We start from the raw sequence: 25834 nt of genomic DNA, 5'->3' as shown, positions 1-25834 counted from the left end.
GGTGTCACGGCAGGTTAACATCCAATCAGAGAGGTATCAGCAGTGGCATTCTTCTTCTATCCAGACGAGCCTTCAGCTTGTCCAGCAGTTTAAGCTTTATGCTCGTACATGTGCAGGAACAACCAGCCGACCCGCCGATAGTGAAGCTGCAGCTTCACACACAACATCACCATCTCAGCTTTCTGAAACCTGAATAAGCCAACTGTAAATTTGTGTCTTCTTAAACGGGGCCATCACTTCAAAAATTTTATTGAATTGAGGGTTAACCCTAACCCTAACCCTAACGCTGAGACCATAAACTCATCAGAAAAACGTTTACTGAGGAGGAGGAGGGACATTTTCCCATAGACTTCAGTACGATGTGACTACGTCCTCTGATGGTCAGTAGATAGAATGAATGTTTGAAGGTTCTCCAGCATTGGACAGTCTGTCTTCTGGGTGTTCATCATTAAACATCAATGGAGGATGATTTTGGAGTCGGTGATGGCGAGCCTTCGCTGTGACCTCTGTGACCTCTGTGACCTTTGTGACCTTCACCTGGTGATGAGTTGGATGTCACGGGCGACTTTTTCACACAACACATCGTTGGTAAACGGCAGACAGGCTGATTTCATTAGTTTTAGCTCATCAGTTTAATTAACATTAGAAAATGTCCAGATCACCTTTTGGTGCCACTAATTGACTTGCATGAAGGGGGGGGGGGGCAGAAAAATGGGGGCTTGCCCTTTGATGGCCGACGTGATAATTTAGCGCCGCTGCTCTGAGTAATGGCTGAAGCACACAGCCTACGGCGATTCGCGTCACAAACGGATTTAAAGCAGCGCTCGGTCGATAGTGGCGGGGGGCAAAATGTGATACAACGTTTAAAGTTATTTCTTTTTAATATAACTTCAGAGCTTTAAAGTGAGTTTCTGCCCATAATTTGGCTCCCAGGCTCTCTCAGGCTTCACACTGCTCTGGTTCACTTACTGCTCTGGTCGTGTCATTTTTGTCCGCAGCAGGCAGCTGTTTTCGGGGCGCCGTGCACTTCAGCTCAGCAGCAAACGGCTGCTGCTGAATAGAGCAGCATTCAGCACCTAAACAGCCACAAAACCTCACTGATCTGCCGTAACATTATGACCGCCGCCAGGTGACGTGAATAGTGTTCATCAGCAGGTGAACTCTGAGCCCCCGAGGTTGAGAAGTTGACAAAGACAGAACTGCGATGTGGAGGCGACCGAGTCGGAGCGTCTGTGGCCGATCTGCAGCGGTCAGGATCAACCAAAACCGCTCTACCACCAACCAGGGGAGGGAAGTCAGCGACAGGATGCATTGTGGGAGGAAGTGCGGGTAGTTCTGCTGGGGAACTTCACATAGCGCCAACCTAAACCTGCTTCAGACCAAATCCAGCCCTTTATTATTCCCCTCCAGCAGGAGGTTTGAGGAGCTACACGCTCAGTCCAGCCTGTGCAGGCCTGCAGAGCGGCAGAGGAGGTTTTGGAGGTCAGAATGGGAATCCACACGATGTCGGGCCTGTCGGTGCACGTGAGCAGATGATAAAGTGGAGCTAATCCAATCAGGGATGATAACAAAGACACAAACACAAAATCGTTGTGTTGCCTTTGTCCATTAGGCCTCCTGCAGTACTCCACCTGGCCTGTTTCTCGTTGCCAATCCATTTCCTTCCATCAGTGTGGACTTTACTGTGCTGCCCTTAAACAAAAAGTCAGACGACTCCTCTTCACCGCTCTGCCTTCACACGTCAATGTAGAGTGTCATGAGGTCGAGGAAAGAAGGACACAAGAAGCTATCGACAGCACTACTTTTCCCCGACACTGACTTTCACTACAGTTCAATTCAGGTTTCTGGAACCAAAATCGAAGCACATCCCCCGTGAGAGAACGAGTTAAATTCTTTAATGCTGGAATGTTTGACAATTTTTCATCAGCGCTCACATTAAAATAGACATAGTTAAAAATTTAAATGAATTCAAATGCCGAAATGGAAACCAAAGACAGTAACATAATAAGCACTTCAGCAAACTGCCTGAGAAAAATTATAGTCAGACATACAGTAAGTCTGCAGAGTTTCCCGTCAGAGGCACTTTATTTTTTATTAATTTGTTAAGTACAGACAACTTTCTTAATTTCACACAAAAGGGGGTGGAGGGAGAAAGCGTTAAGTCCACTAACATTTATAAAGTAATGATCCGCTCACTAGAAATTCAACATACTTCTTCGAGGATATTTGAAAGGGAGCAAATAAATTTTGCTTCAACGTGGGTCTCAGAAAATGATGGACGGCGGCGTGAGCTGTGTACGTTTACACGATGATGAGTCTCTCTGTGTGTTCAGCCGCCGCAAGGAATTGTGGGACGGCATTTATCTCCTTTTTTGTTTCCTAAAGGATGGGCTATTGTGCTCTATGCCAAAGGAGATAAGCTGGGAGGCATTTAAGCTCTTATCACGGCTGCCACTTAGATACTTCTGGGTCGTTTCACTCAATTAGGAGACGTCCAAAAACCCAAAAGCCTTTCCGGCGGCCGCCCTGCTCTTCTTCATTTGTTTTATTGAAGTGTCTCCTTGGCGTCAGCTGGCTTTGTGTGGCTGTGCTCAGGCCTCTCCCGTCACTCTTTCCCGCCGCACGTCCAGTTAAGTCAAGTCCGGGTTTGGCGGGCTGGTCGCCATGGCAACACAGCCCGACGAAGGCCAGCGCTTCATCTGTGTTTTATGGCGTAATTACGGCCACCAATCATGCTAAATTGGGCAGGAAATGCGCAGCACCAGACACAAGTTGTGATGAGTGGATTTCTGTCACTCTGATTTAATGAAATAATAATGTAATAAAGTGACGGCGGCCCCGCAGCTGCTGATCGTTTTCCGTGACCCTGGATAGACTCACATGTGCCATTCGCCAACTGTTGTCCTCCGTGTGTTTGGATTCCTTTCTGCTTCGTCCTGAGAGCGAACGAACACACACTCCCGTCCTTGTGTAACAGAACACAGAGATGAGATGAAGTGGTTCGGATCACCTCCACTGCTTATTCATTACGCGCCGCACTTTCTGTTTTGACATCAGGGCCACCTACACAAACTCCTGGCAGCACGGTTACGGATTTTAGCGTGAAGAAAAGTTGGAGACAGTTTCTCTCCACCGAACTCTGGAGTTAATGAGCTGTGTGAGCGCGGGATATTCTTTTAACTTCCTGTTTGAGAAGTATTTGCGTGAGTTTGAAAACTAAATTATAAGAGGGATTCACTGTAAATTGTACTGCTGACTGCAGCGCTGCTGTGTTGTTTTTTTTTTTTTTTTGTTTGGCTTTTTTTTTTTTTTCTCATAGCATGCACATCATGCACCATCAAATGAGACGCATATAATGATGCCTGTGCTATGTGTGTGCCGCTTCGTGGCGAGGTGTGACTCACAGAGGCAGTATCTCGGAGATTGCTGCTGCTGCTCAACAGTTATTTCAGGTACTCGTATGTCTAATGACAGCCTGCAGATACGAAGCCGACGAGGATGAGGCAGACTTTTGAAACTAATTACAGCACATTATAAGTGTGCCACGGCGAGCGGAGCTAATGCAAGCTTATTTAAGCTCGCAGAACATCAAACTCTGGACACAGAGAGGCACAGATCGACAGGAGAATGTTTCAGAAGAATGACAAAAGAAAATCTTAATGCACTGAAGCAGGTGGAAACCCGATCTGGTAAAGTGACAGGGAGCGACTTTCCGACTAATGAAATGTTTCCTGCGGAGGCTCCCACCATCAGGGCAGAAATGCACAGATACTGCGAGGCCACAAGGAGCCGCAGACTACTCCCACACTCGGCTGCCCGAGCTGTCAATCCCAATACAATTTACTGCTACTTCCACTCTGTTTCACAGAAATGAGAAGTTTTGCCAAAAGTGCTTCAGTTCGGAGTGACTTAATGAGTAAAAATATAAAATTAGATTCAGCCGTTGTGAAATACTTTCATTATTTCTACAAACACACTTCAGCTTAAGGAGCTTTACAGTCTTTACCTGAAGCGAGGCAGGAAATGGTGAAGTAAAACACTCAGGTGTGATCAGCTGGAACAGAAACCAGGGAGGAGGACTTCTGTCACGTTAGCTGAGTCGCACCAACATTATGTCCCCAAAGGAAGCTCGAGGTCGAGGTAAACTTTATCGTCCACAAGGGAAGTTTGGCTTGTGCTGCTGCAGCCACCATGAAAACACTCCAACACAAAGCAGATAAATACGTATCGGACATGAGGGGGGAGACCACAATACAACAAGTTCCATCTAACCTTTTACAACGTGATCACTTAGCTGCTCCACAGACTCTGACATAACTCCACCGCCACCAAAAGTACATCACAGAAGGCATTTCATTTCATCTCTGACTATTTTCCTGAGCTTGTTAGATTTTATCGCAGTCATCTTCCCAGCAGTCCGGATCAGTCGCACTGAAAGGCTTGGATAGAAAACGGACGCTAACGAAGTCTCCGCTGCAGCTTGCTGTCCAGGTTAGTGAATCATCAGTAAAAATGTTCAGGTCGAGTCGTGACTGACCAGCGGCCCTGCGATCAGCGTCTCCTCAGACGAGGCGATTATCATCTCACCACCTTAAGAACCTTTCCGCCTCTGAGTGATTACGACACGGTAATTAATCCAGCAGACACCCACAAAGAGCGGCAGACGGTTTCTTCTGTCATATATAAATCGTTTGAACTGGAAGTGAATCAGTCGCCAACGTGTAAATTTATCCGTCAGCTCGCTCAGTGAACGGATGGCAGAGAAACTGTCGATTTGTGCTTTTAGTAAGAATCACCAAATAGCTCGCATGAAAAGGAGTACCTACATTTAATACTCCAACAAGGGCATTTAGAGAGCAGATAAAAGAAGCCTGCCAATATTTGCTTGGCACGGCTCATCTGACAAAAAGGCTGACGGTAATAATGTCAATTAAGGCCCATTTGTGACGGGATTAACGTTACAGAGGGAGGCGGGTAATGATATATTCACTGTGCTCCTCTGTAATTTGACTCATGGTTGTGGATGGCTTTTTAACCATCTGAAAATTACAATCTGTGCTCGGAAACTGACGCAGACATTCAGCAGGACAATAAGTCGTTGGGAAAGAAGGGAAGGAAAGCCGAGATAGATACCGTGTGAGTTGAAAAATCCTCCGGGTTTTAAATCTCAGTCGAAACGCAGATTGGTTGATATCATTCAGCCTGATTTTACACTTTCAGAGAAAAACATGATCTCTGATGTCCCCATCTGCATAAAAGAAAGAAAGAAACTTGAAACACTGCAGAATGATCCCAGTCATATTTTTCTGTTCATCTGTGAGCTGCTCGTAGCTAATTCAGCATGTTTTTATTGGCACCATAATGTAAACAACGATGGACCGAAAGTAAAAATCAAAGCTGAGATTTCATGGGGTTTTGCTCTCCTGATGGTTTTCATTTTTTTCTTGCTGTCATCAGTTTTAAAATAAAATAAAATAATGTGACTGAATCTGTCAGAGTAACAAAAACATTTTAGACTTTTTCTACCCTCCATCTAAAAATTATATCGACTTTCCGAGGAAACTGAGGAAATAAACAGGAAAAGTAGAACTCAGAGATCCACTTTAAAATACGAGGACCTCTCGTCGACTGGAATTTAAATTACAGCAGGACCACGAGTTCATTAGCATAATTGCAGCTGTAATAATTATTTGAGTGGGAGTGAAAGATGACTGTCATACGTTGGGTGGGACTGAAATCACTGACCAGCAGAAATGACGGCGGAATGAGAAGTTAAGGACGTCGGACGGCTGGAACTGTGACAGGTTGTTACCAACAACAGACCGCTCAGCTGAAACCAACTGCTGGTGACAGTCTGGTACCCAGCTGAGACCAGTCCTACTGTTTTTATTGTCTTTGTCCTCAGCTGGAGGCTCGGGAACGGGAGGGTAAAGATTCCTTTAGCTCAGCCGTCACCATCCTGCTGAAATCCAGACTGGAGTCGGCCTGAAAACAATCTTCCATCAAGCTTTTCTCAGCTTTCATCTTTGGATGCATTTCTTGGACGTTAAACATGTGAAAAATTCAGTTTCCTCCAACAACCAAGTTTAAACTGAGCGGTTGTTATTTCCCCAGAAGGAGAAATACGGACCAGTTTTAACCACAATGTGCAGAGCAAGAAATCCTATTTTCCTGTTTCTGTCAGCCGACCAAAGCAAAGCAGCAGAACGAGAACAGTGATTAATATCTGCAGCTGTTAATGCTACATGCAGACATCCACTTTAATGTTTCCAGGACAGAAAAAACTGCCTTCTCACTAACTGATCGCTGCTGTTTGTGGCGACAGAACGTCAGCCTGATATCTGCAGACAGCTGTTTGCCAGCATTAGCTCCCTGGCAGGGATGCACAGAGTCCACTCGGCTTCACATCTGGTAGCCAGAGATCACATCTCCTCGACAAACACACTCTGAGTTCAGATCAGCATGTTGTTTTGTTTTGTTTTCTTCAGTCCGTCTTTCCTGCAGACGCTGTACAGAAGTAGTCGGCTCAGCTTCCAGTTTAAGGTGCTGGCTCTCTCGCCTGCTGCTCCAGCCCTGCTCATCTGATCCCTCATCATCATGATAAAAATTACCAGTACACGGCGGACAGCCAGTTTGGTAAGTAGCATATTCCCAAGGCCAAATACTAATGGATTACATCAGTGTGTGTGTGTGTGAGTGTATGTGTGTGTGTGAGAGAGCCTGCATGTCTCCTCTTGTTTGCCAGCGAGAATAAAAAATCCAATTAACCAACAGCTTGCTCTCAAGTGGAAGTGAGAAATTGAGAAACTTAGACAAAAGCACAGACACAGAACAGATTGGAATAACAATACAGATGATGGTCGGCGATACATCGTACTTCAATGACACTGTTTACTGACTGAGCAAAAAAAAAAAGATAAATAAAAAATCACACCTGACCTGAAAGTGCTTACATTTCCGTGTGCATAATAATCATCAAATAGCCAGGATAGCTGAACTAATTGATGTTTTTCCGTTTGCAATGAGAAAATGGCTCCATCGAGGCACATTATCTCCCAGTTTATTGTTGTGTGCACAAATCTCAGCAGCCTGTTTACCGACTCAAAACTGTATCTGAGACACGCTCAGCAAATGAAGTCCGTCTGGTGGAGACCAAAAGTGTTTTAGTTCACGCTCATCAGGTGACCGAAAACGCTGCGCAGGCAACAGTTCGCTCACACAGAAGCAGAATTGAGCCGTCGTTCTTTTATAATTTACGCCGTCGTCGGATGTCCACGGGGCCTATTGTTGTGATCTGGCAGCTGCTTTAAGTCGAGTAAGGAGAGAAATCAATAACAATCTAAATGCAAATAGTATGAGTGAGTTTGTCTGCCTGGATACATTTTTTTCCACCTTTCTCGTTTGCACACATTTTATTTTTTATTTTTTACTCAGCCTAACATGAGAGGAAGCTTCTCCTCTCTGATTATCAGGGGAATCTTTCTCTCCAGCTTCTCGACGCCTTTATCTTTCCCCATCTGTGACGTCCTCAGGAGCTCCACTTCCAGGTTGATCACTGCGTTCTCCCGAGCATGCACACATGATTACCCTCACAAACATCCAGGGCTGGAGGAGAGCCTGGACCAGATCGATTGTAAGCCATCTCACAGAAATAACAACGCTGACACCTGCGTGTTTCCTCGGCCGGCTTTGGGAACGTGAACAGCTCTTAACAACCGTTCTGCAGGTTGTGTATCACCGCGGACAAACACATCCCTCACCGGTTATTCATTCATCCATTCATCTCCTACGCCTTATCCGTTTCCGGGTCACGGGGGCTGCAGGAGCCAATCCCAGCTCGCTCTGGGCGAGGGGCGGGGTCACCCTGGACACCGAGAACAACAACCACTCACAGCCCAAACAGGATGTCTTTGGACAGAGGAAGGAAACACGGAGACTCCACACGGAAAGGCCGGGAGTCGAACCCACAACCTTCTTCTTGTGAGGCAACAGCACTCACTGCTTACAGATTAACTGCAAAAATAACACAAACTGGACCAAAACAGGCCGCGAGCTGAAGGAAGGCAGGAGCAGGCTGCTGTGTTGACTTATTGTTTCTGCTACATTTTTATTTTTATTTTTTTAAGCACACTCAGGATGCTCAGTGTGTCGGATGAAACGCAGAAGAACCAGAAAATACCTGAGTCCATTCCAGCTCTGAAACTTCGTTTCATCATCACAGTCAGCTTGTTCAGGGTTAGTCGCTGATTAAGAAACACAGTCATGCAATAGCTGTTACACGTTTCCCTCTAATTTTCACTGCCAGGTAGAACTTTGAGAGTTGCTTTATTAACTTTCCGAGCCCGGCTGTGTGTTCATCACAAACATTAATTAGCATCCAGCCAAGCTTAGCAAGGCCGCTCCATCTCAGATCTGTGCCGCAGACGTTGTAGATAGAGATGTTTACTCTGTTCTGTGAAAAACCACAATGCATCCACCGAGAGGAGAAAAACAAGAATCAGATTTTCACCACCACGACGTCGCTGGCTTGTGATAAGAAAATAATTATTCTGTGATCAACATAACAAGCTGTTAAGTTGTCTTCTGTGATTAAGAAACAGCTTCTTTATTACAACAAAATGGCATCTGGCTGTTTATCGTGACATCATGACAGAATCAGAATGTGACGTGGGTGAATTAAATATTTCAGAAAAATGTTTTTAAAGTTTTCTCAGCGCCATTTATTTCATACCTAAAAGAGCTGAATGAGGAATTTTGGAAACTTTCTGCGAGGGAAGCAAAAATCATCATTTCAAAAATCAGCATTTTTTTTTTTTTTTTTTTTGTGAGAGAGAAGATTGTGTGAAAGGAACTGAAGATCAAATAGTTGGTGTCCAAAATGGGAGCTTTTAAATTCGTACCACCGGTCAGGAAGTCATCGCAGACAAATCCCCCCGACCTCTTATAGACCTCTTATAGACTGTGTCTTACAACACATAGTTTTCAGGATTGTTGTGTCACGTCTGTGCAGCCAGGAAGCTGCCGTCCCTGTTCTGCAGGTTGAAACCTGGATTAAATGAAATTGTTGGTAAATTCAGCCCAACTTTGTTCTTTCCAGATGAGATTTCACCTAAAACTCCTCCCTCGTGTATCTTAAATGATGAAGCACGTCCTTGTGCTGTCTAATTCCCAAACTTGACTTCTTAGTCTTTGTGAAAGGGCAGGAGGTCCAGCAATATAATTCCAGCGCTCACAGGGGAAGATTAACAACCCCTCAGAGGGCTCGGCTGCAGCTTGTCAATCAGGGAACTCTCTGCTTTGTTCTCCGAGCTGATGCAAAGGGCACCTACTTGTGTCCATCACTTGCGACTCCTCCAGAATATCTTTTCTAAAGTGCCCAAAGAGAAGGAATCGAGAATCAAGGAAGAAAGAGAGAGGAGGGAAAAAAGAAAAAAAAAAAACAATTTTGAGATGAAAGAAAAGGATAGTTGGCATTCATCTCACGATCTTATTGCTCCTCAAGTATGAGAAGCAACGCTTTTATACGGGAAAGCAAGACTAAGATAAGGAAATGGCTTGGAAATTACATTTGCTATACAACCATTTGTATCAGTCACAAGATAACGAAAGAAAATTCTATTCACATTATCGTCCTGTGCAGACTTATCACAAACCAAACGCAAATTTATCCTCCAAGCCCATTTCACACACATTAATTAGCAGAGGACTCGGAGACACTGAGCGCACGTATTTGGGACCATTTGTCAGATACACGCCGTCCAACTGACGCAATAAATTTCCCTCCACTTCCACTCTTTAACGCTCTTTGGAAAAAAGAAAAAGAAAAACACAAAGAAAAATGTGAGCAGACAAAGAAGAGGAAATCTTCACTTGAGCCCCGATGCTCACAGTTGACATATTGATGTTATCTTTTCAAAGTGTCACAATGCATTGACTGAAGCAGCTCAGAAGACCGGAGGACGCTCAGTTACAGCTAGAAAGTGGCACCACGATGGACCAGCTCCTTCTTACTGTACATCCTGCAGAGCCTTTCAGACACTCTGATTCTTCCCTCCTCCACACACAGAAAAGTGTTGACACTTAGTAATTTGTGCCGAGCTGTGGAGAAAGCCGATAAGCAAATGTAATTCCCGATATATGACATATATGAAGTGCACATAAGGCACATATGAAACCGAGAGCAACAATTTATTCCACAGACAAACATGAAACAAACATGCAGAGCCGGCCGTGTAGACTCAAAAAATTAGAATCAATAACAATTTACAGAGCAATGAGCTGTTGCTACGCTAACAGGGAATGTGAAAACAGATGATTCGAGGAATAATAAGATGCTTTATGATGACCGTTAGAAGAAGTCAGATTGTGTTTTTAAATTATGGTCTGAACAAAAACAGCAAATAGCTCCTTTTTATGTTACTTACCACAAACCATTTTCATTCTGTTGGAGGGATTTCATATGTTTGATCATAATTCATTGACTTATAGGTGGCCTATATATGGCAGCCGCTCTCTCCATAAAAGTCATATATCCTCTTCAGTTTGGGGAAATTCTGCAGGTTCTGAATTGGAGATATAAAATCCAGAATGACTGAATTGCAGCAGAGCTTCTTTTAAACCATCTTCAGCTGATCAGCTGCTGTCTGGTGGAGGTCAGACTTTATTCTTATCATAAATATCATTTATTCTGCTGCGGTTTCTGCTTTTGTGTTTGTTTTGTTTTGGTTTTTTTTTTAGATATCATACATCGATACTAATGCCCACGCAGGACTTTCCAGCGCTGTTTATTCCTGGGGGGGGATAAAAAAATTTGAAACAGTCTTAGGCCTCGGACAGGGTGAAAATAACAGGTCAGATTAATGGGCCGCGAAATCAGTGAAGTGTACAGTAGAATGCTGCAAACATCCATGAGAACTGGAGGCGCTTTCACTCAAATATCACAGTTGAACCGGAGCAACACATAAAGTACCAGAGGGGACATATTATCAATAACCCTATTATATGACTTGTCAGGAGCTATGACAGAGAGTCCTGCCACCGTGTCACATCACAGCGCCCTGAAAACATTATTTGTTGTCAGTTCTTTTACAGTCCACAGTCCACATGTTGGTACATTCGCGCTCTGTTGTTAGCTGCCCGTGTGAAAAGCTAAAATTATCTCAAGGTGAAGCCCCTTTTCACTTGTCACTGGATGCAGACGCCTCCGCTGCATCGATACGCCAGAAAAAGAGCTCGAGTTAAGTGTGGGGGGGTTAACCTGTGGGAAATAAAACTAATGCGTTCGTTTCCTGCCTTCAGGTCGGACCACGCCCAACGGCACAAAGGTCAGGCTGGGAACAAAAGCATTAAAGTATCCACAATATTAAAAAGTCAACAAGTCTGCGCGCATAAATAAACCCTGACTGCTATAAATAACTGCGACAGCAAAAGCTTTCAGGGCTGGAATGTGTTTTATTATTATTATTATTTATGCAGCAGTCACATTTAAGGCAAAATACTGAATGAAATGTTCCCAGACAAATATCTGCTCTTCTTATTTCCCTTCTGCGTTAAGTTTGGCTGCAGCGTGTTTAAACTACCTGAGGTTTGCTCCGATCCAGAGTGCTGTTCAAATCAAATCAGATTTTATTTGTAGAGCCCCAAATCATAACAAAGTTACATGAAGACACTTGACATGTAGAGCAGGTCTAGACCAAACTCTAAAATGATCTAAAGAGACGCAACAGATCCCCCATGAGCAGGAAAAACTTCCTTTAAGAGGCAGAACCAGGCTCGGGGGGGGGGCCATGCTGGGTATAGCAGGGAGAGATGAGAGCAGGAGGAGGAGAAGCTTCTCTCCGTCACCTGATCGTACAGCGAGGTGGACGAGCGCTCGTTATGTTTTGAGACCTTGAAGGAATCTCCAGCTCATGAAAATAACATGAAGCCAAACTATATGAAGTCTGAAACTGTAACATCGATGGAAAACAATTTCTCTGTATCTTCATCTCAGTTTGTTGTCCGATAGATGGAGATATTATTACTTTTTTTTCCCTTATATTCACATTCCTAGATTGAAATTATTGACGTTTTTTTGTGTAGCCCGATCATAAAAAACAAACAAAAAAAAAAAACACAGTAAAAGCATCATCTCTCTTTGACCTTCACCAAAGTTGTTTTCTAAATCTAACCACAGAGAGGAATCTGGACTCAGACGTCCTCCTCATCCGTCTCATCCACCTCCTGGCGACGAGTGTTGGTCTTAATAAATGAAGCGTGTCATTCACTCTAAAAAAAGAGAGTTCCCTCTGAAAGTAATCCAGCCGGTGATCCTGTTTCCTTCACAAACACATTTTCCATCGCAGTGTCGCTGCACAAAAATATCATTTTGAGAGCTGAATAAAGCAGAGAAATGCGTTTTGTATGTGATATAATAATGCACAATTTACTCCTGTTTTTGGGCAAAGCCCACCTGCTTGGGGAAATCCAATTTTTAAAAAATGAAAGATATCTCTGTGACCTTGGTCTGAAAGAAAAAGTGTCACTGACGGTAATGTGTGATAAACGACCCCCCCTCTCTGCTAATTGTTTTTGTGCTTGATTGGCTTGTTGAATGCAGCTGGGCCCGGTGCAGCCACAGGTCTATAAGGCCCAGTCAGTGGTGCCGCTGGGAGTCAGTGGGGGGGCTCTCCAGCTCTGCTCTTTGTCTCCACATGTGCTGCACTCGGGCCATTTTCCGCTCAGCTGTGACACAAACCACGACTGCTTGTTTGGAAAAATGGCTCACTCTCTGGTTGAACCGTCTCGTGCCACCTCCCGTTTTTGTCCGGGCTTCGAGCCGGCCGTGACAGTTCAGACATGTAGGTGTCTGGATTGGATGAGTGATGCCAAAGCTGAAGAGCCTTAAACCTTCTTTCTGTCTGCTGCTACTCCTGCAGGAAAATGTCCTGTTAAGTCCTCTTAAACAAAACATGTTCATTTTTTTTTAAATGACGGCCATAGATCATGCATCTAAAGGAATAACAACTTTATCCTTCATGTAGAGGGGCATTTTTCACAGCCTGCTAATCCAACACTGGTCTTCTGCTTCGTGGGGAACCAGATCCAACATTCAGCAGCTCAAATCAATCGACTTTCAAATACTGGCTCAATTTTAGATGAAGTCAGCATATGTGGTGCAACGTTACCATCTGAAACACGGACGTATTTCATCCTTGAGAGCCCCTGTTCATCTCTTTATGCCGTGTTTTTAAAGCTTAAATTCAACCTTACAGTGGAAATCTGCAGCAGGGGAGAATGTTTCATTAGCCAGCAGCTGTTCTCGTTTCTGCAAAGAGAAATTAAAAATGAAGAATAAAGATCTCTACAGAAACACACAGGAAATACTTAATGGAGATAACTCTCTGTAGTGTCTTAAACAGCTCTATAAGGACATTTAAATGCTTATTTATCTGTCAACAAGTGTGATATTTATTTTAGTTTTACAACAAATATCACGTGTAATCTATGTAAACTGCAGCTTCCACCTCTTGGTGCCCACCGGAGGAGCCATAGTTAAGAAATGGATGCTTCCAATTACATATATTTTAAAATGTTTGCTGTAGCATGTATGAACTCTCTATATAAACTGTTGTTGTTTCACACAGCGACTCACGTATCCGGCAGTGTGTATTTAGTATTTCAGTGGTGCTACCCAGAGGCACAAATGCCCAGAGCTACACACATACTGTCAAAACAATACCTTCCCTGAGACAATGCAATCAGGCTGCATGGATCCAGATAGCAACACTGCCACCTGCTGACTCCACACCAATGCATGATGGGATGCCATCACACCGGCCAGGCTAAACGAAAACATAAAGAAATCGTTTTTAAGAAGCAGTTACGTTGAGGAGATTAGTTAAAAGCTAATAAGCCCCCGTCGATTGCAGCACCTGCCCCTTGGTTTTCCCTCCGTCGCTCTGCTTTTTCTTCCCCGGGTTCAGGGACTCCCATGATGCCGAGCAGCAGCCACAGCTCACTGCAGCTGAGAAATGAACCCCGGCACCGGTAATCTTCCCTGAGCTTCATCACTGACTCACTGCGAGGCGTCCCAAGGCGTTTTGATGGAACAAAATTTGCTTTCTGGTGCAACATGTTCAATATCAGTCTGCTGTAAAGCGTTAAATTAGTTTTAATCCAGGAGGCTCCGAGTTTTAGATGAAAGTTTAAAGTCGGCTTTTAGTGGAGTGCTCTGCAGGGATGTCAATTCCCAAATCCCTAACACACGACAAAGCTCCTGCACCATCATCTGCAGCCTCTAAAGCCGAGAGACCCATTTGGTTTCATGGTACAAACTCTGGCCACTGACTAGTGACAGGATTTTTTTTTTTTTTAATCTCCTAAATTCTAGTCTTTTTTTGTCATTTATACTGAACTGTACATGTTGCGGAAGCTCTGAAGTCGAGGCAGGGCAGGCTGGGATTAGCTCGAGCGTAGCACGTACAGCGCAGAGTGTGTTAAACATTTTAAGTACAAATTAAACAAATTAACTCTGACGTCATGATGCGATAAATGATTCAACTTGATGTAAAATTATTTGGGGAACAATCAAATCTTCACTGGGATCAGAATGTCATGAATCCCAATAGATGAAGTTCAGTTTAGTTTAGTTAGCCGTATAATTGGCCAAAGAGCGTAATAAATTGCACTAATAAAGCATGTAATTTAATCCTGTAAAGCTGCTTATGTCATATTTGATAAGTCATCAGCAGCAGCAGCAGCAACAAATCTGCAGTCTGACTGATGAGAATATTCCATTGACAACATGTGAATAAGACTTAGCTGGTGGCTAACCTGCGCTAACGACTGGGAATCTTTAAAACGGTTCAAGGCAGCACAAATTCACTCCTTTTTGTTTGAGAGCGAAATGGCAGAACGTGAGGGAGAGCGAGATTCAAACCAGGGAAGCTCATGCCCATTAAAGCAGAGACGCCTCCTGCAGCAGCCATCTGTCTAGAAAATGTTTGTGTTAACATTAAAGTCAATGAGAGTCTGTGACCCGTGCATGATTAAGGCGCGCCACACTATCACAAGTTGCTGGTTTTCTGTCCCACCTGGGTGCTTCACTTACTGTGCAAAATTAGGATTTTCAGGCTCCAGTAAGTGGCTTGGATGTTAGCAGGAAGCAGGGGAGTAGTAGTGAGGGCAATCGAACAAGGAGGGGGCGTCCTCACACCTCGAACCGCCACTCCTGTAAAGCAGAGGATGACATTTAGCAGATATGTGAATATACTGCATGAATCTCCACGTGTTAAATGTTACTATAAACATAATTACCTATATTTTACTGTGATGAAAAACATGACTGATGTTGACGAATCTTTAGGGTTGTTGTAACACACCTGTCTGTGTCAACACGAGTCAGTCCAGTGATGCGACAGTCTGAGCTGCACATGTTTGAAAGCTAATCCACCTTAATTCTGCAAATAAATGTCGGTCCTGTCTGGTCTAATTTAGCTCCCCTTATTATGAAATGCATTACTGCCTCGTCAGTGAACTGGGAATCAACAATTAAATGGAACATAGATTTTTCATTTTGTTGCCTTAAATCTAATCCTCTTAAAAAAAACAAAAACTGGAAAGGAGGTTTTCACCTTTTTGTTTCCCAACAGCAAGAAATGGGTCCAAAACATTTGACTGACAATTACAGAAATAATCGTAGAAGCTTTCAACTCCTCAGTGTTTCAAAATTTTCAGGTTGGTGTGTCAGGATAGAAATGATTACACATTATACATGCTGTAAATTGTTCTGGCCTTCACTCAGTGATTTATTTGGTGACTTGACAAAGAAAAGGCTGATCAGCAGTCTGCTTGGATGGAAACATTTAGGAGAAGAGAGCGTTCAAAGCATAAACTGAAAACAACATTTTCAGAGTGAATGCTGCAGAATCTAAAATAGTAATCCCTTAAAGTCATCTATTGATTTTAAGATCGCATATTAAATGGAGCTGCGGTTTAAAAACAGAACACTGTTGTACTACAGACTGAGCAGCATTAGGAAAACATTTTTAATTCATGGAGTTTTTTGTTTTTTTTTTTCAGAGCATGAATACATTTTAACTGTTGCTAAAACTCATGTTTTGTATTCTATATGTGTAGCTCTGACCCCATCACGGTGAATCTTTGTTTTTTTTGTGAAACACCTGAAAACACACCAACTCAAACTTGTGTGTGTTTTACGCAGACAGCACATCATCTCTGCTTCCAGCACTCCCCGGTCCTCCATTTGAAATATCTGTCCCCCCCACCATCACCTCCTCCATTAGCTGCATGTGACAGTGCTGGGCTGTCCATTATTCACACTCTCTCTGTCTGTTTAGTCGTGGCCCCCCCACCACCTCGGCCTCAGCTCCTGACAGCTGTCTGGCCTCCTCTTTCTGCTGAGCTGGAGCTGATTTCTGTCTTTGTTCCACTTTGACTGACCTGTAAAGAAACTCCACAGTTTTTTTGTTGTGTTGTTGTTGTTGTAGATCCAAAAAAATGACCAAAATGAAACGGTGTAATCTCCCTCCCTCTGCCTTCATGTCTCAGCTCTTCAGCTCTGAAGGTGGTTTCAGCTTGTTATAAAGGATGCAAATATCTCCCAGGTCTGAAATGTAGCAGCTCCTCAGACAGACATTTCTCCGCCGCTCTCAGCAGCTTCCAGTCCAACACAGCAGGTGTTTGGATCTGTCAAGGAGCCCCCCTGACGGAACACCCCCTGGGCTTGTTTGGAGCACTTAGGGTCTGAACTGTAGGGGGGGCAGGGGGAGAAACATCACTAACTGTGGATGGCAGAACTCTCATCAACCTCCAAAGTTTACAGAAGGCCGTACCAGCTCTGTGTCCTGGAGGGAGAGTCCGCTCCGGGCCTCAGCTGGTAACCCCCCCGCCTCTCCAAGTTACCTCGCTGTCCTGAAAAACACAACTCCAGACAATCCCCCCTGAGAAGCTGGACTTAAGATACTACATTATCCAACATGTGGAGCAGCACGACGCTCTGAGCAGCTTGTTTTGCAGCAGAGTCTGAAGCTGGAGGCTTCTGGTGATAATTAGAAGCCAATCATTTATATGACAGGATAATGAGGGGATCAAAGTTAATCACCACTTCTCTTCAGAGCACGATTGCTCTTGAATATTTTTAGTCCCACAAACTTAATTAGAATTTTTTTTCTTTTTGTTGAACCCTTATTTATAGTGAGATAATTAATAGAAATCCCCCTTAACTACAGGAGGCAGAGTTCTTCCCCATCATTGTTGCAATCAGCATCATATGGGGAAAAAGAAATAAATTGGAAATAAATTGGGATTTTATAAATAGGCCAGAAAAGGTCAATCCTGTTCTCTGAAGGCTGCAGCATCAGGGTCAATCAGATCTGCTCCTCCAGATGCAAGAAAACACATCTTTTCTCCCAAAGACAGTAAAAATAGGATTGTGTCTGGGGTTCGTACCAGTACGACTGTGTGGCTCCTCTCATTCTGGTTTTGGTGATTCATCAAGCCAGCTGAAAAATACTTTAGTCAGAGAAATTACACAAGTTGTATCTGTGCTGCCTGCTGTGTTGAAACCTCGTCCACCTCCGACTCACTGATCCTCAGTTTAGAGCAGGTAGATTATTTGGATAGTCTGGTTGCTGCTGCGGTGAAGACAGAGCTGAGGCAGGAGATGGAGACACAAAAAAGTGAGATCTCTTGCCAAGATTTGACAAGAGAGAAGACAACGAGCTCCCCCTCCAGCTAACCAGGAACACAAACTAATCAACTCTTACGAGACGGGGGGGTTTATCTCCAGGCCTTCGCAGATGCGGCACGTTGAGCTCCAAGAGGCTGAGTCATACGGCGGCAAAATAGCTGGAAAAATATGGATAAATAAAGTTTTACCTCATTTAAATTTAGTTAAACTGAAGCTCAAAAACCTTCAGGAGACTTTTATATTACAAACTCAGCATGAAAGTGCATATACTTGTGTTTATACTAAACCATTTAAAACAGACATTTTTTTGGAAGTGGTGATTTGACTTTAAATTGGAAGAATTGGAAAATGTCGTGTGAAACAATCATGTGATCAGTTTTGTCTTCATAAGGTTGGTCATAATAATCGACAAATATTCCACATGTATTTGCATCTTAAAGCTACGTTACATTCGTTCAATGTCTGTGTATGTCTAGTAAGTGCTAAATGGGATAACAATTAAAGTGCAGACACTTAATGTGGAAGTGTTGGAGACAATAACAACCTGAATTAAAGCTGTATATTTGCTTTAAATGCAACTGGAGTCTACTTCTGCATCTGCATTCACTCTCCATCATCTCTGGGCTGCAGAGTCAGAACAAAAGACAAGCCATTTACTGGATTCAAAATTTATTCTCTCAATACATACATATCATTTGGGATGTACAACAGAGGACGACTGGATCGATAACAGACAGCTGATCCAGAGTTCACCCGGGGAACTGTTCAGATGCTGCTTCAGTTGGCTGGCGAGCTCGTTCACTTCAGCCAGATGTATTTGTCGCCAACATCTGCATTATAACCAGGAGCATATTTCTTCCCAGGGAGCTGCAAATAATAATAAAAAAAAAAAGGCAATTAAAGTAAAATTAAAACCTGTGATGCATTAAATATAAAGATGTTTCATTTACAAGTCACAGAGGAAAGTTATCAGCAGGAACATAACTTCATTTTAATAGCTCAACTATGGCGTGATGAGTAAACTGTCAAACGTTAACCTCGCCTCATACAAGTTTAAATTAAATATGTTCAACCCCTTTTTTCAGTCTTTCTCAAACACGTTGCAATATAAGCTGCAAATTTCCATCCATGACTCTTAAATGTGCTGCAGGAGATCAAACCGCCAAGACTCGCAGTTCCTCCTTCCATCCGCTAAGATGCAGGCTCATGACACAATGTTGGGTCACAGCCTGCTGTAGCATTACAGGCCTGATTTTGCCTTTTTTTTCCCAGCAGCAGGGGGAGACGAAAAAAAAAAAAGTCTAGAGTCAAACAGAAAAGGTCAGATCCAAATGTTTCCCCTGCAAGACTGATGATACCAAAAGCCCTGTAGAACATTCCACGTCTGACATTTGCCTTCTTGTAGTCGCTCAATATTTCATGGGAAGAAAATTAGTTCAATCATGCTGACAGTACTGCACAGGGTCCATGTCGAGTAAGGTTAAGAAACAAGTATTCAGTGTTAGAAGGAAAGGAAGGCCGCAGACAAAGCCTCGGGGGTCTGCATCTTGGAAGTTTTAAATAAACTGCTCAGCACAGTTTATCGTCAGACAGCTCAGGACCGTTTTTGACCCGTGTTATTGAGGATTTTTTCGGTCACAGCCCTGAAGCCTTACAGCTACTTCTGTGTCAGCGAGGGCTCGGCCCCCAAGTCCAGAAGGGTCACGTTTGCATTTAAACTTTGCCTTTGTTGGTGGATTTTCGTGCACATTGCTGCCACCAACTGTCCACAAGTGGAACAGCCTGTCAATAGGAATGTGCAGTCAGCGTCGGGTGACTGCACCGACACCAGAGGGGCCGGAGGGGAACAATGACCTCGCTGTCCGGACTGATGGGGCGTTAGTGACACAGAGCAGGAACACTAACGATCTGCTGCAGTGAATAAAATCCCAGCTGTTCATAAGGATTCTCATTATATCCCATCACATGTCTGCTAACATGTCTTTATGATCAGGCTGTAGTTTGTTGTTGGAGCCGCCGAAGTTCACCAAACTTGCCTTCACATTTTTGAAAACCAGTTTGAGACGACGTCTGCTTAGTGACCTGGACGATTAACAAGCTGCAAGTGGTCATTAGAGGATGGAAATAAAAGGGACGCACATGGTCGCCAATAATACCATGGCATTAAAACCTTAATTGACTGGTGTTACAGTCAGTCAGGGTTAGAAAACGTTCCCCACGACCAGGCAGGTTGGGTCCACCTGACCCCAACATCTGCTGCCGCGGTGGAAATCCAGATCCGTCAGACCGGACTGGACCTCTTCAGTCTTCACCTGCCTGGCGTCAATGAAGCGGAGTCCACCTCAGGCCTTCTGACAGGGAAGGAACCTGACGTTGTCTCTGCTGTCTCTGCTGTTGCTGCTGGTTATCTGAGAGACCGAAGCCTCTCCGTCATCTCCTACCACTCTGACCTTTGACCTCTCTCACCAACAAGGTGTCTCCTACACAGAGCTGCGGCTCCCTGGAAGGATTCTTTTTGTATGTTTTCGGCCTCATTCTGAGAAAAACCTCTCAAGACCTCAGAAATACTCAAACTCCCCAAATTCACGCTGAATTCAAACTCACTGAGATCACATTGTTTCCTCTTAATGATGTTTGAAAGTGAACAGAGAAAATCAAGAACATGGAGGTGGAGCTACCAAGCGAGCGTTACTTCCAACGAGTAAGACTGAATTTTTCTCTCAACATACTGATCTATAGGCGTAGTATTTTTCATCGAAGTCGTGCGCCCCAATGGTGATCTCTGGCAGGAACCTTGGTATGTGTGTCAGAGTTGCCACGTGATGTTTATCTTCCACTCTGTAGGACACAGATAACAAAAAAGAAGGAAATAAATCAGCTGTGAGTGAAGTGCCGATAACCTGTCTGGCAGAATGGATGAATTCAGCAATTAGAATTAATCTGTATTCTCAATTCACCCCTTGTTTCTTTGCACATGCAATCTATAACAGGGGTCACACTTGGATGGTGATAAGATTTTGTAAAAAAATCCAGGAAAGACATTTCTTTGTGCAATTTGCAAGTCCGAGTGGAACGTGTGTTTAAACACTCACAGCATCCTCATGTGGTGGTAGGTGACGTCATCCTGATCAAGCCACGGCCCTTTTTCAAACTTCAGATACTCAAAGTCCTCAGCGACCTGCAGTGAGAGACACACACGGTAAACAGGAAGTCCGCAGAGAACGTTAAACAACTCTCTGTGGACTGAGACCTTTGAGCCTTCCACAGTATTTATATAAAACCTAAACCTGATTTATCGAAGACCACATGGAGCTCTACGTTTAGACTATGTGGGACTTTTAAGAGATTTTAGGGGACAGAATAATTCATCCAGCCACTGTTAACTTACCCGCTCAACATCCTGGGCTTGGGTCGTATCATAAGCAAGCAACTCTGAAGTTTTGCTAAAAGGAAAACACAAGTTGCTGTTCAGGTACACAAACTTGAAGTCATGAAGTCTAATGTGAGCACATTTGCTTTACCTGATTTCAGGTAGAAATGTCTTCTTGTATCCATCTTCAATGTTCTTCAGATAACTCAGGGGCACGTTTTGAAGATAAGACTGGGAATAGAATAAATGAAATCAATAGCTTTAAGTATTGAAAGCCTGATTAAAACACTCAATTTTATATCATCCATCTCCACAGAGTGTATCCGACCCTCTGAGGTGTTTGCATGCTGCTGTTCCAGTTGAAAACAGTATAAAAGGCCTTATATTGATTGTTAATGAGCAGAGCTGAAATATTTGGCATAATTGCAGCACCCTGCAGAGACTGCGGTACCCTGTGGCTTCTGTGGCGGTGTCTCATTACCTTGTTGCTCTGTTTCAGCTTCTTCTGCACTTCCTCCGCAGGCAGATCTACATAGATGACGAGGTGCGGAGGCAGAAACTCACAGATGCTAATGTTCTTCACCTCATTATAGTGTTGCACACCTGTGAGCCACAGGAAATAATTTTAAGTGGATAACAGTTTGCTTTTGTTACCCACATCATCACCACGTTTCACAGATATTTTTTTTTCTCCCCATGAATGCACCAAAATGAAAGCAAATGAGATACGAACTTCTCACTTCTGTTTTTGTTTTCTCTCCATCTTCTCTGAATAAGTAAAGACTAACATTTCCACTCTGGTCGTTTTGTGTGCCACAAAGTTGAATCAAGACCACTTTTCTGCATCAGTGGAATATTTATTTTCAATGACACTCAAATGATACTCAGTATTATGCATTTGTTCTGCAGACCATCCAATTCAGCCAATTCCTTTTAGACTACAGTTAAAGATGAGATGGCAGCGAACCAGTTTCCTTTTAGCAGGCTCCCTATGGCCTAAATTCTGCAGCAATCGCATTATTTGATTTCACGCATTCATTACGTCTCGTCTAGCTTTGTGTAATTCAGTGCCAAAATCTGGCTACTCTTAATTTTTGAGAGCCAAGGAACAACACAGCAGTCAGCTCCCTGTCCAAGCTTCTAATTCATTTTTCATCAGCCAGCAGCTTGAGATCTTCAGGTGACGTCAGGCGATTTGGGGTTACGGCTCCAACGCTCTCAAATAAATAAAGCTCAGCATCTGTTTTTAAATCACCACGAAAACTAACTTTTGCTGTACTTACGTATTTTATGTCTAAACTTATTTTATCTGTTGCTTTCAGCCACTTTTGTACAAGGACTGTTATGCGTGTTATTCTATTTGACAGTGATTTTGTTTTTCTTTGTGATTTGCTTTCTTTTATTTGTCCTTCCTTCTGAAGCTCTTTGTAATGGCTGTTTAAAGAACAAGTTTTTTATTATTATCTTCATCATCATCTTGTTTTGTTTTTGAAAATGCAGTACTCACACTCTTTTCTGATGTAACCTTCTTTAAACATGGCCTCCAGAAAGACCATGTCACTGAAGGGGGAACGTTCAATGATCACTCCTTGGCCTTGAACACAGAATAAGATTAGGAAAATGTATTACTGAGTCAAGCTGTGAGCATATTTTCAGGATTACATGAGACAGTTAGAAATATGATGACAATGCATTGTTTACAAGACCGAGCAGGACTCTGTCTAATTCTTCTTTTAGCTGTGTGCAGAAACTACACTGAATCTCTGAGTCGGGGATACCTGTGGTGAGCAGGTGCTCGATGGCATCAGCATATTGAAGCAGCCTCATGTTGTACATCCACAGCTGCAGCCTGTAGCTGTTTCCATCGGCAGCTTTGGGGTCTGTGTAGAATTTCTCCAGGCTGCACATCCCATTGAAATCTACAGAGAGCGGCTCTTTCTCCCCCGTCATCTTGTCCAAATAGAAAGTGTCGGGCTCGGGCATGTAGAGCATCCCTGTAGGTGCAGAATTTATCTTAGCATTTCAACCCACATGCACTAATTTCCCCCAAATGTCCCATGACAGCCTGTCAGATCATTTGTCTGGCTGATATTAACACACAATATGAGATAATCACAGTTATATAAAAAAAACACGTCAGTCAGGTAGTTACCAAGCCTGTCAGCCAGCTTCTGGGCCAGTGCTCCCTTTCCAGAGGCCAAGTTTCCATCCACAGAGATGATTTTGCTGTTCTTGTTTAACCGTGGTGTCGTCCTTTCACCCAGCGCGTAGGCCCACCAGCCGTACCGAAGGCTTCTCACTGAGCTCGTGTGAACACCCGCCTGGATAACAAAAGCCGCACCACACTTCATTGAACATATGAGGGTAACACCAAACAGAGGCAGATAAACTGACTGGCGAGCTCAAGGGCAAAAATGGACTTCAGCAATTCACATCGAGGATCTCCCAAAACTGTCAAAACACAAAACAGAAGAAAGTTCATTCTGAACTTGGATATTATCTTACCCTAAGTCTGCTGATGTTAAATAAATTTGGAAAAAACACAATGTAATTGAAATGTGTTGGCGAATAAGCATGACTTCTCTGAAATTAATTTTAATGAACGCATTGAAATCAGGTGTCATAGATACGCTGCTTTAAAAAACAAGGAGTTTAAGTGCAATTAATAGAAATTATTTTACAATTTACTGACAAGATGTCCAATATAGTTACACTACTTTCATTTCACTAAGTTCTGCAGCTATTCACCCTGTGAAAACTGAACTTTGGCGGCAACAACAAATTCCATGACAAATTCAGCAATAGTAGTAAGCAAATTTTGTATTGGAGGCTGCAACGATTAAGCGAGCATGTGTATGTAATAACAAGTTAGGCCAAAGTCTCTCCAGGTGATGGTTGGCGGCAATATTAACGTAATTACAAGCCCTAGTTTTTATCTGAGGCAACAATCACAGATGCTGCAACAGTTAAGCATGAAATAAACAAACTAACCATATGATCGAACTTCAAAGTGCTGAATTAAACAATCCATCCAGCAGTGTATGAATACACACCTGCACAAGGACTGAAACACCACTGACTAAAACACCCTTTACAATGAGAAGAGACACTTGCACTCAAGCTAAACTTAGTACAAATGTCTTTAAACTGCTTTCCTAAATTTTTATATTAGAGACCATGTTTCTGCTTGTTGTTATTGCTACTTGTTCATCTTATTGCTACTACTTTTCTCGTTGTAAGCCATTTGTAATTTCACTGCACATGATATAATGATAATGAGGACAACAACAATTTCTGGATGAAGTCTCGTTAGCATCGGAACTAGTTACAAGATGAAATATGAATTAAGTCTGCGTATAAAAAACAAAAAAACATTACAAGCCCATTTCATTAGATCTAATTAAACTACTTGGGTGTATTGACGTCTGGTTTTTGTTGACTTCTTGGCTGTGACCTGCCAACATTTACTGACCGACCAATAGATGAGCGGCTTGTTGCTGACCGGTTGTGATGCTAGCGGCTAACAGGCTAGCTGGTTAGCTTAGCTTGTCCTTGCGGACCAGACGACTAAAACAACACCCGGTCCGGGACTTTTACTTCCCCTACCTTCTGCACAACATTCCCGGCTTGGAAAGCAGTTGCTCCCGCTGGGATGACCAGCCGGATCACCCTCAGGGCCATGATTCTCTGTCCTCCAAAAACAAAAACCCTCCGACCTGACCCCAGCAGTCCGAGCAGCCTCCGTTTTCCGCGACTGAATTATACGTCAGAGGGGCCTTCGCCTCGTCCTGTCGCGTATGAAACACGACTGACGGTGCCATCGGAGTTTGCCTGAATTCATTTCGTCTTTAATGAGTATATTCAAACTAGAATATAAAAGTAAATTTTAAACACATAGTAGATAAAGGAGGAATTAAAAATGAAACTTAAAAAATATATTCTGTCTATTTTTTTCTGACAATAACTTATTCACACTTTTTAAAATCTGTATTTGATCCAAAATTAAATGTAGTTTACTTCTTTAATTTACTGATAATTTTAGCACCTCACTAAACTATGTTTGATTAATGCACTTTTCCTCTCAACAATGACTAATTATTATTGTATTTTTTGCTTCTTTCACCAAAAATTTCAATCTATGCTTCAAAGTCAAACCCAGAGATGCCCAGCATCTTAATAATGCTCTAGTTTCAGCGTATAAATACACTTTTACTGGTGGGAATCTAAAGATCTGGACCTGTATCTACATATTGTGGATTAAAACAATGCTCGTCTTCATGCCTTTGTGGAACAGTAATGACTCACCAATGTGACAGATTGTTTAAGAGGTGTGGTGCAGATGCCTTGATAAGACCCTTGTGAACAGGCTGCTACTATAACACATCTGGACGACAGAGAGCGACACTCACACAAATGATTCTTCCCTTTTCCTTCCTATTTTTAATTTCACAGTGTTAGTAATGAAATGTCACTTTCTGTTTATGAGATGTTGGGTTTTTTGGGTAGTTTTTTTTTTGTTTTGTTTTGTTTTGTTTTGTTTTTTGCACTGGTACTTTCCCAGCAACTACAAGGCCATTACATTCACTCCTGAATTCTTATGACTTTACATAACACCTTTAGCTTGTCAACATATGAGTGTGACTCACAGACTGTTTCCTCAGTAGTCCGAGCAACCACCAATGTAAACATGGCTGTCAATCAGCTACGCCGGTGTTTCAACTGTGCAAGCCAGAAAGATATACATTTTAATCCCTCTGAAGTTTTTGCAGCTC

At 43.1% G+C, this 25834-nt stretch overlaps 1 protein-coding gene across 1 annotated transcript; it reads right to left on the bottom strand.

Annotated features, from left to right (window-relative positions):
- Window positions 1-18349: 18349 nt before the first annotated feature.
- On the bottom strand, window positions 18350-24816 carry ndufa10 (NADH:ubiquinone oxidoreductase subunit A10). The gene is made up of 10 exons (XM_029492947.1): window positions 24669-24816; window positions 23215-23383; window positions 22841-23056; window positions 22570-22656; window positions 21544-21665; window positions 21214-21293; window positions 21081-21135; window positions 20785-20870; window positions 20422-20530; window positions 18350-18559 (listed from the first exon to the last, which is right to left on the bottom strand). The coding sequence occupies exons 1-10, from the start codon at window positions 24741-24743 to the stop codon at window positions 18491-18493; spliced, it is 1068 nt and encodes a 355-aa protein (XP_029348807.1). The 5' UTR covers window positions 24744-24816; the 3' UTR covers window positions 18350-18490.
- Window positions 24817-25834: the final 1018 nt, after the last annotated feature.

The sequence above is a fragment of the Echeneis naucrates genome, chromosome 21 (genome assembly GCF_900963305.1).
Source record: "Echeneis naucrates chromosome 21, fEcheNa1.1, whole genome shotgun sequence".
In the NCBI taxonomy this organism is placed as follows: Eukaryota; Metazoa; Chordata; class Actinopteri; order Carangiformes; family Echeneidae; genus Echeneis; species Echeneis naucrates.
The sequence above is the reverse complement of the archived record's forward strand: the minus strand, read 5'-3'. Positions and strand labels throughout refer to the sequence as shown.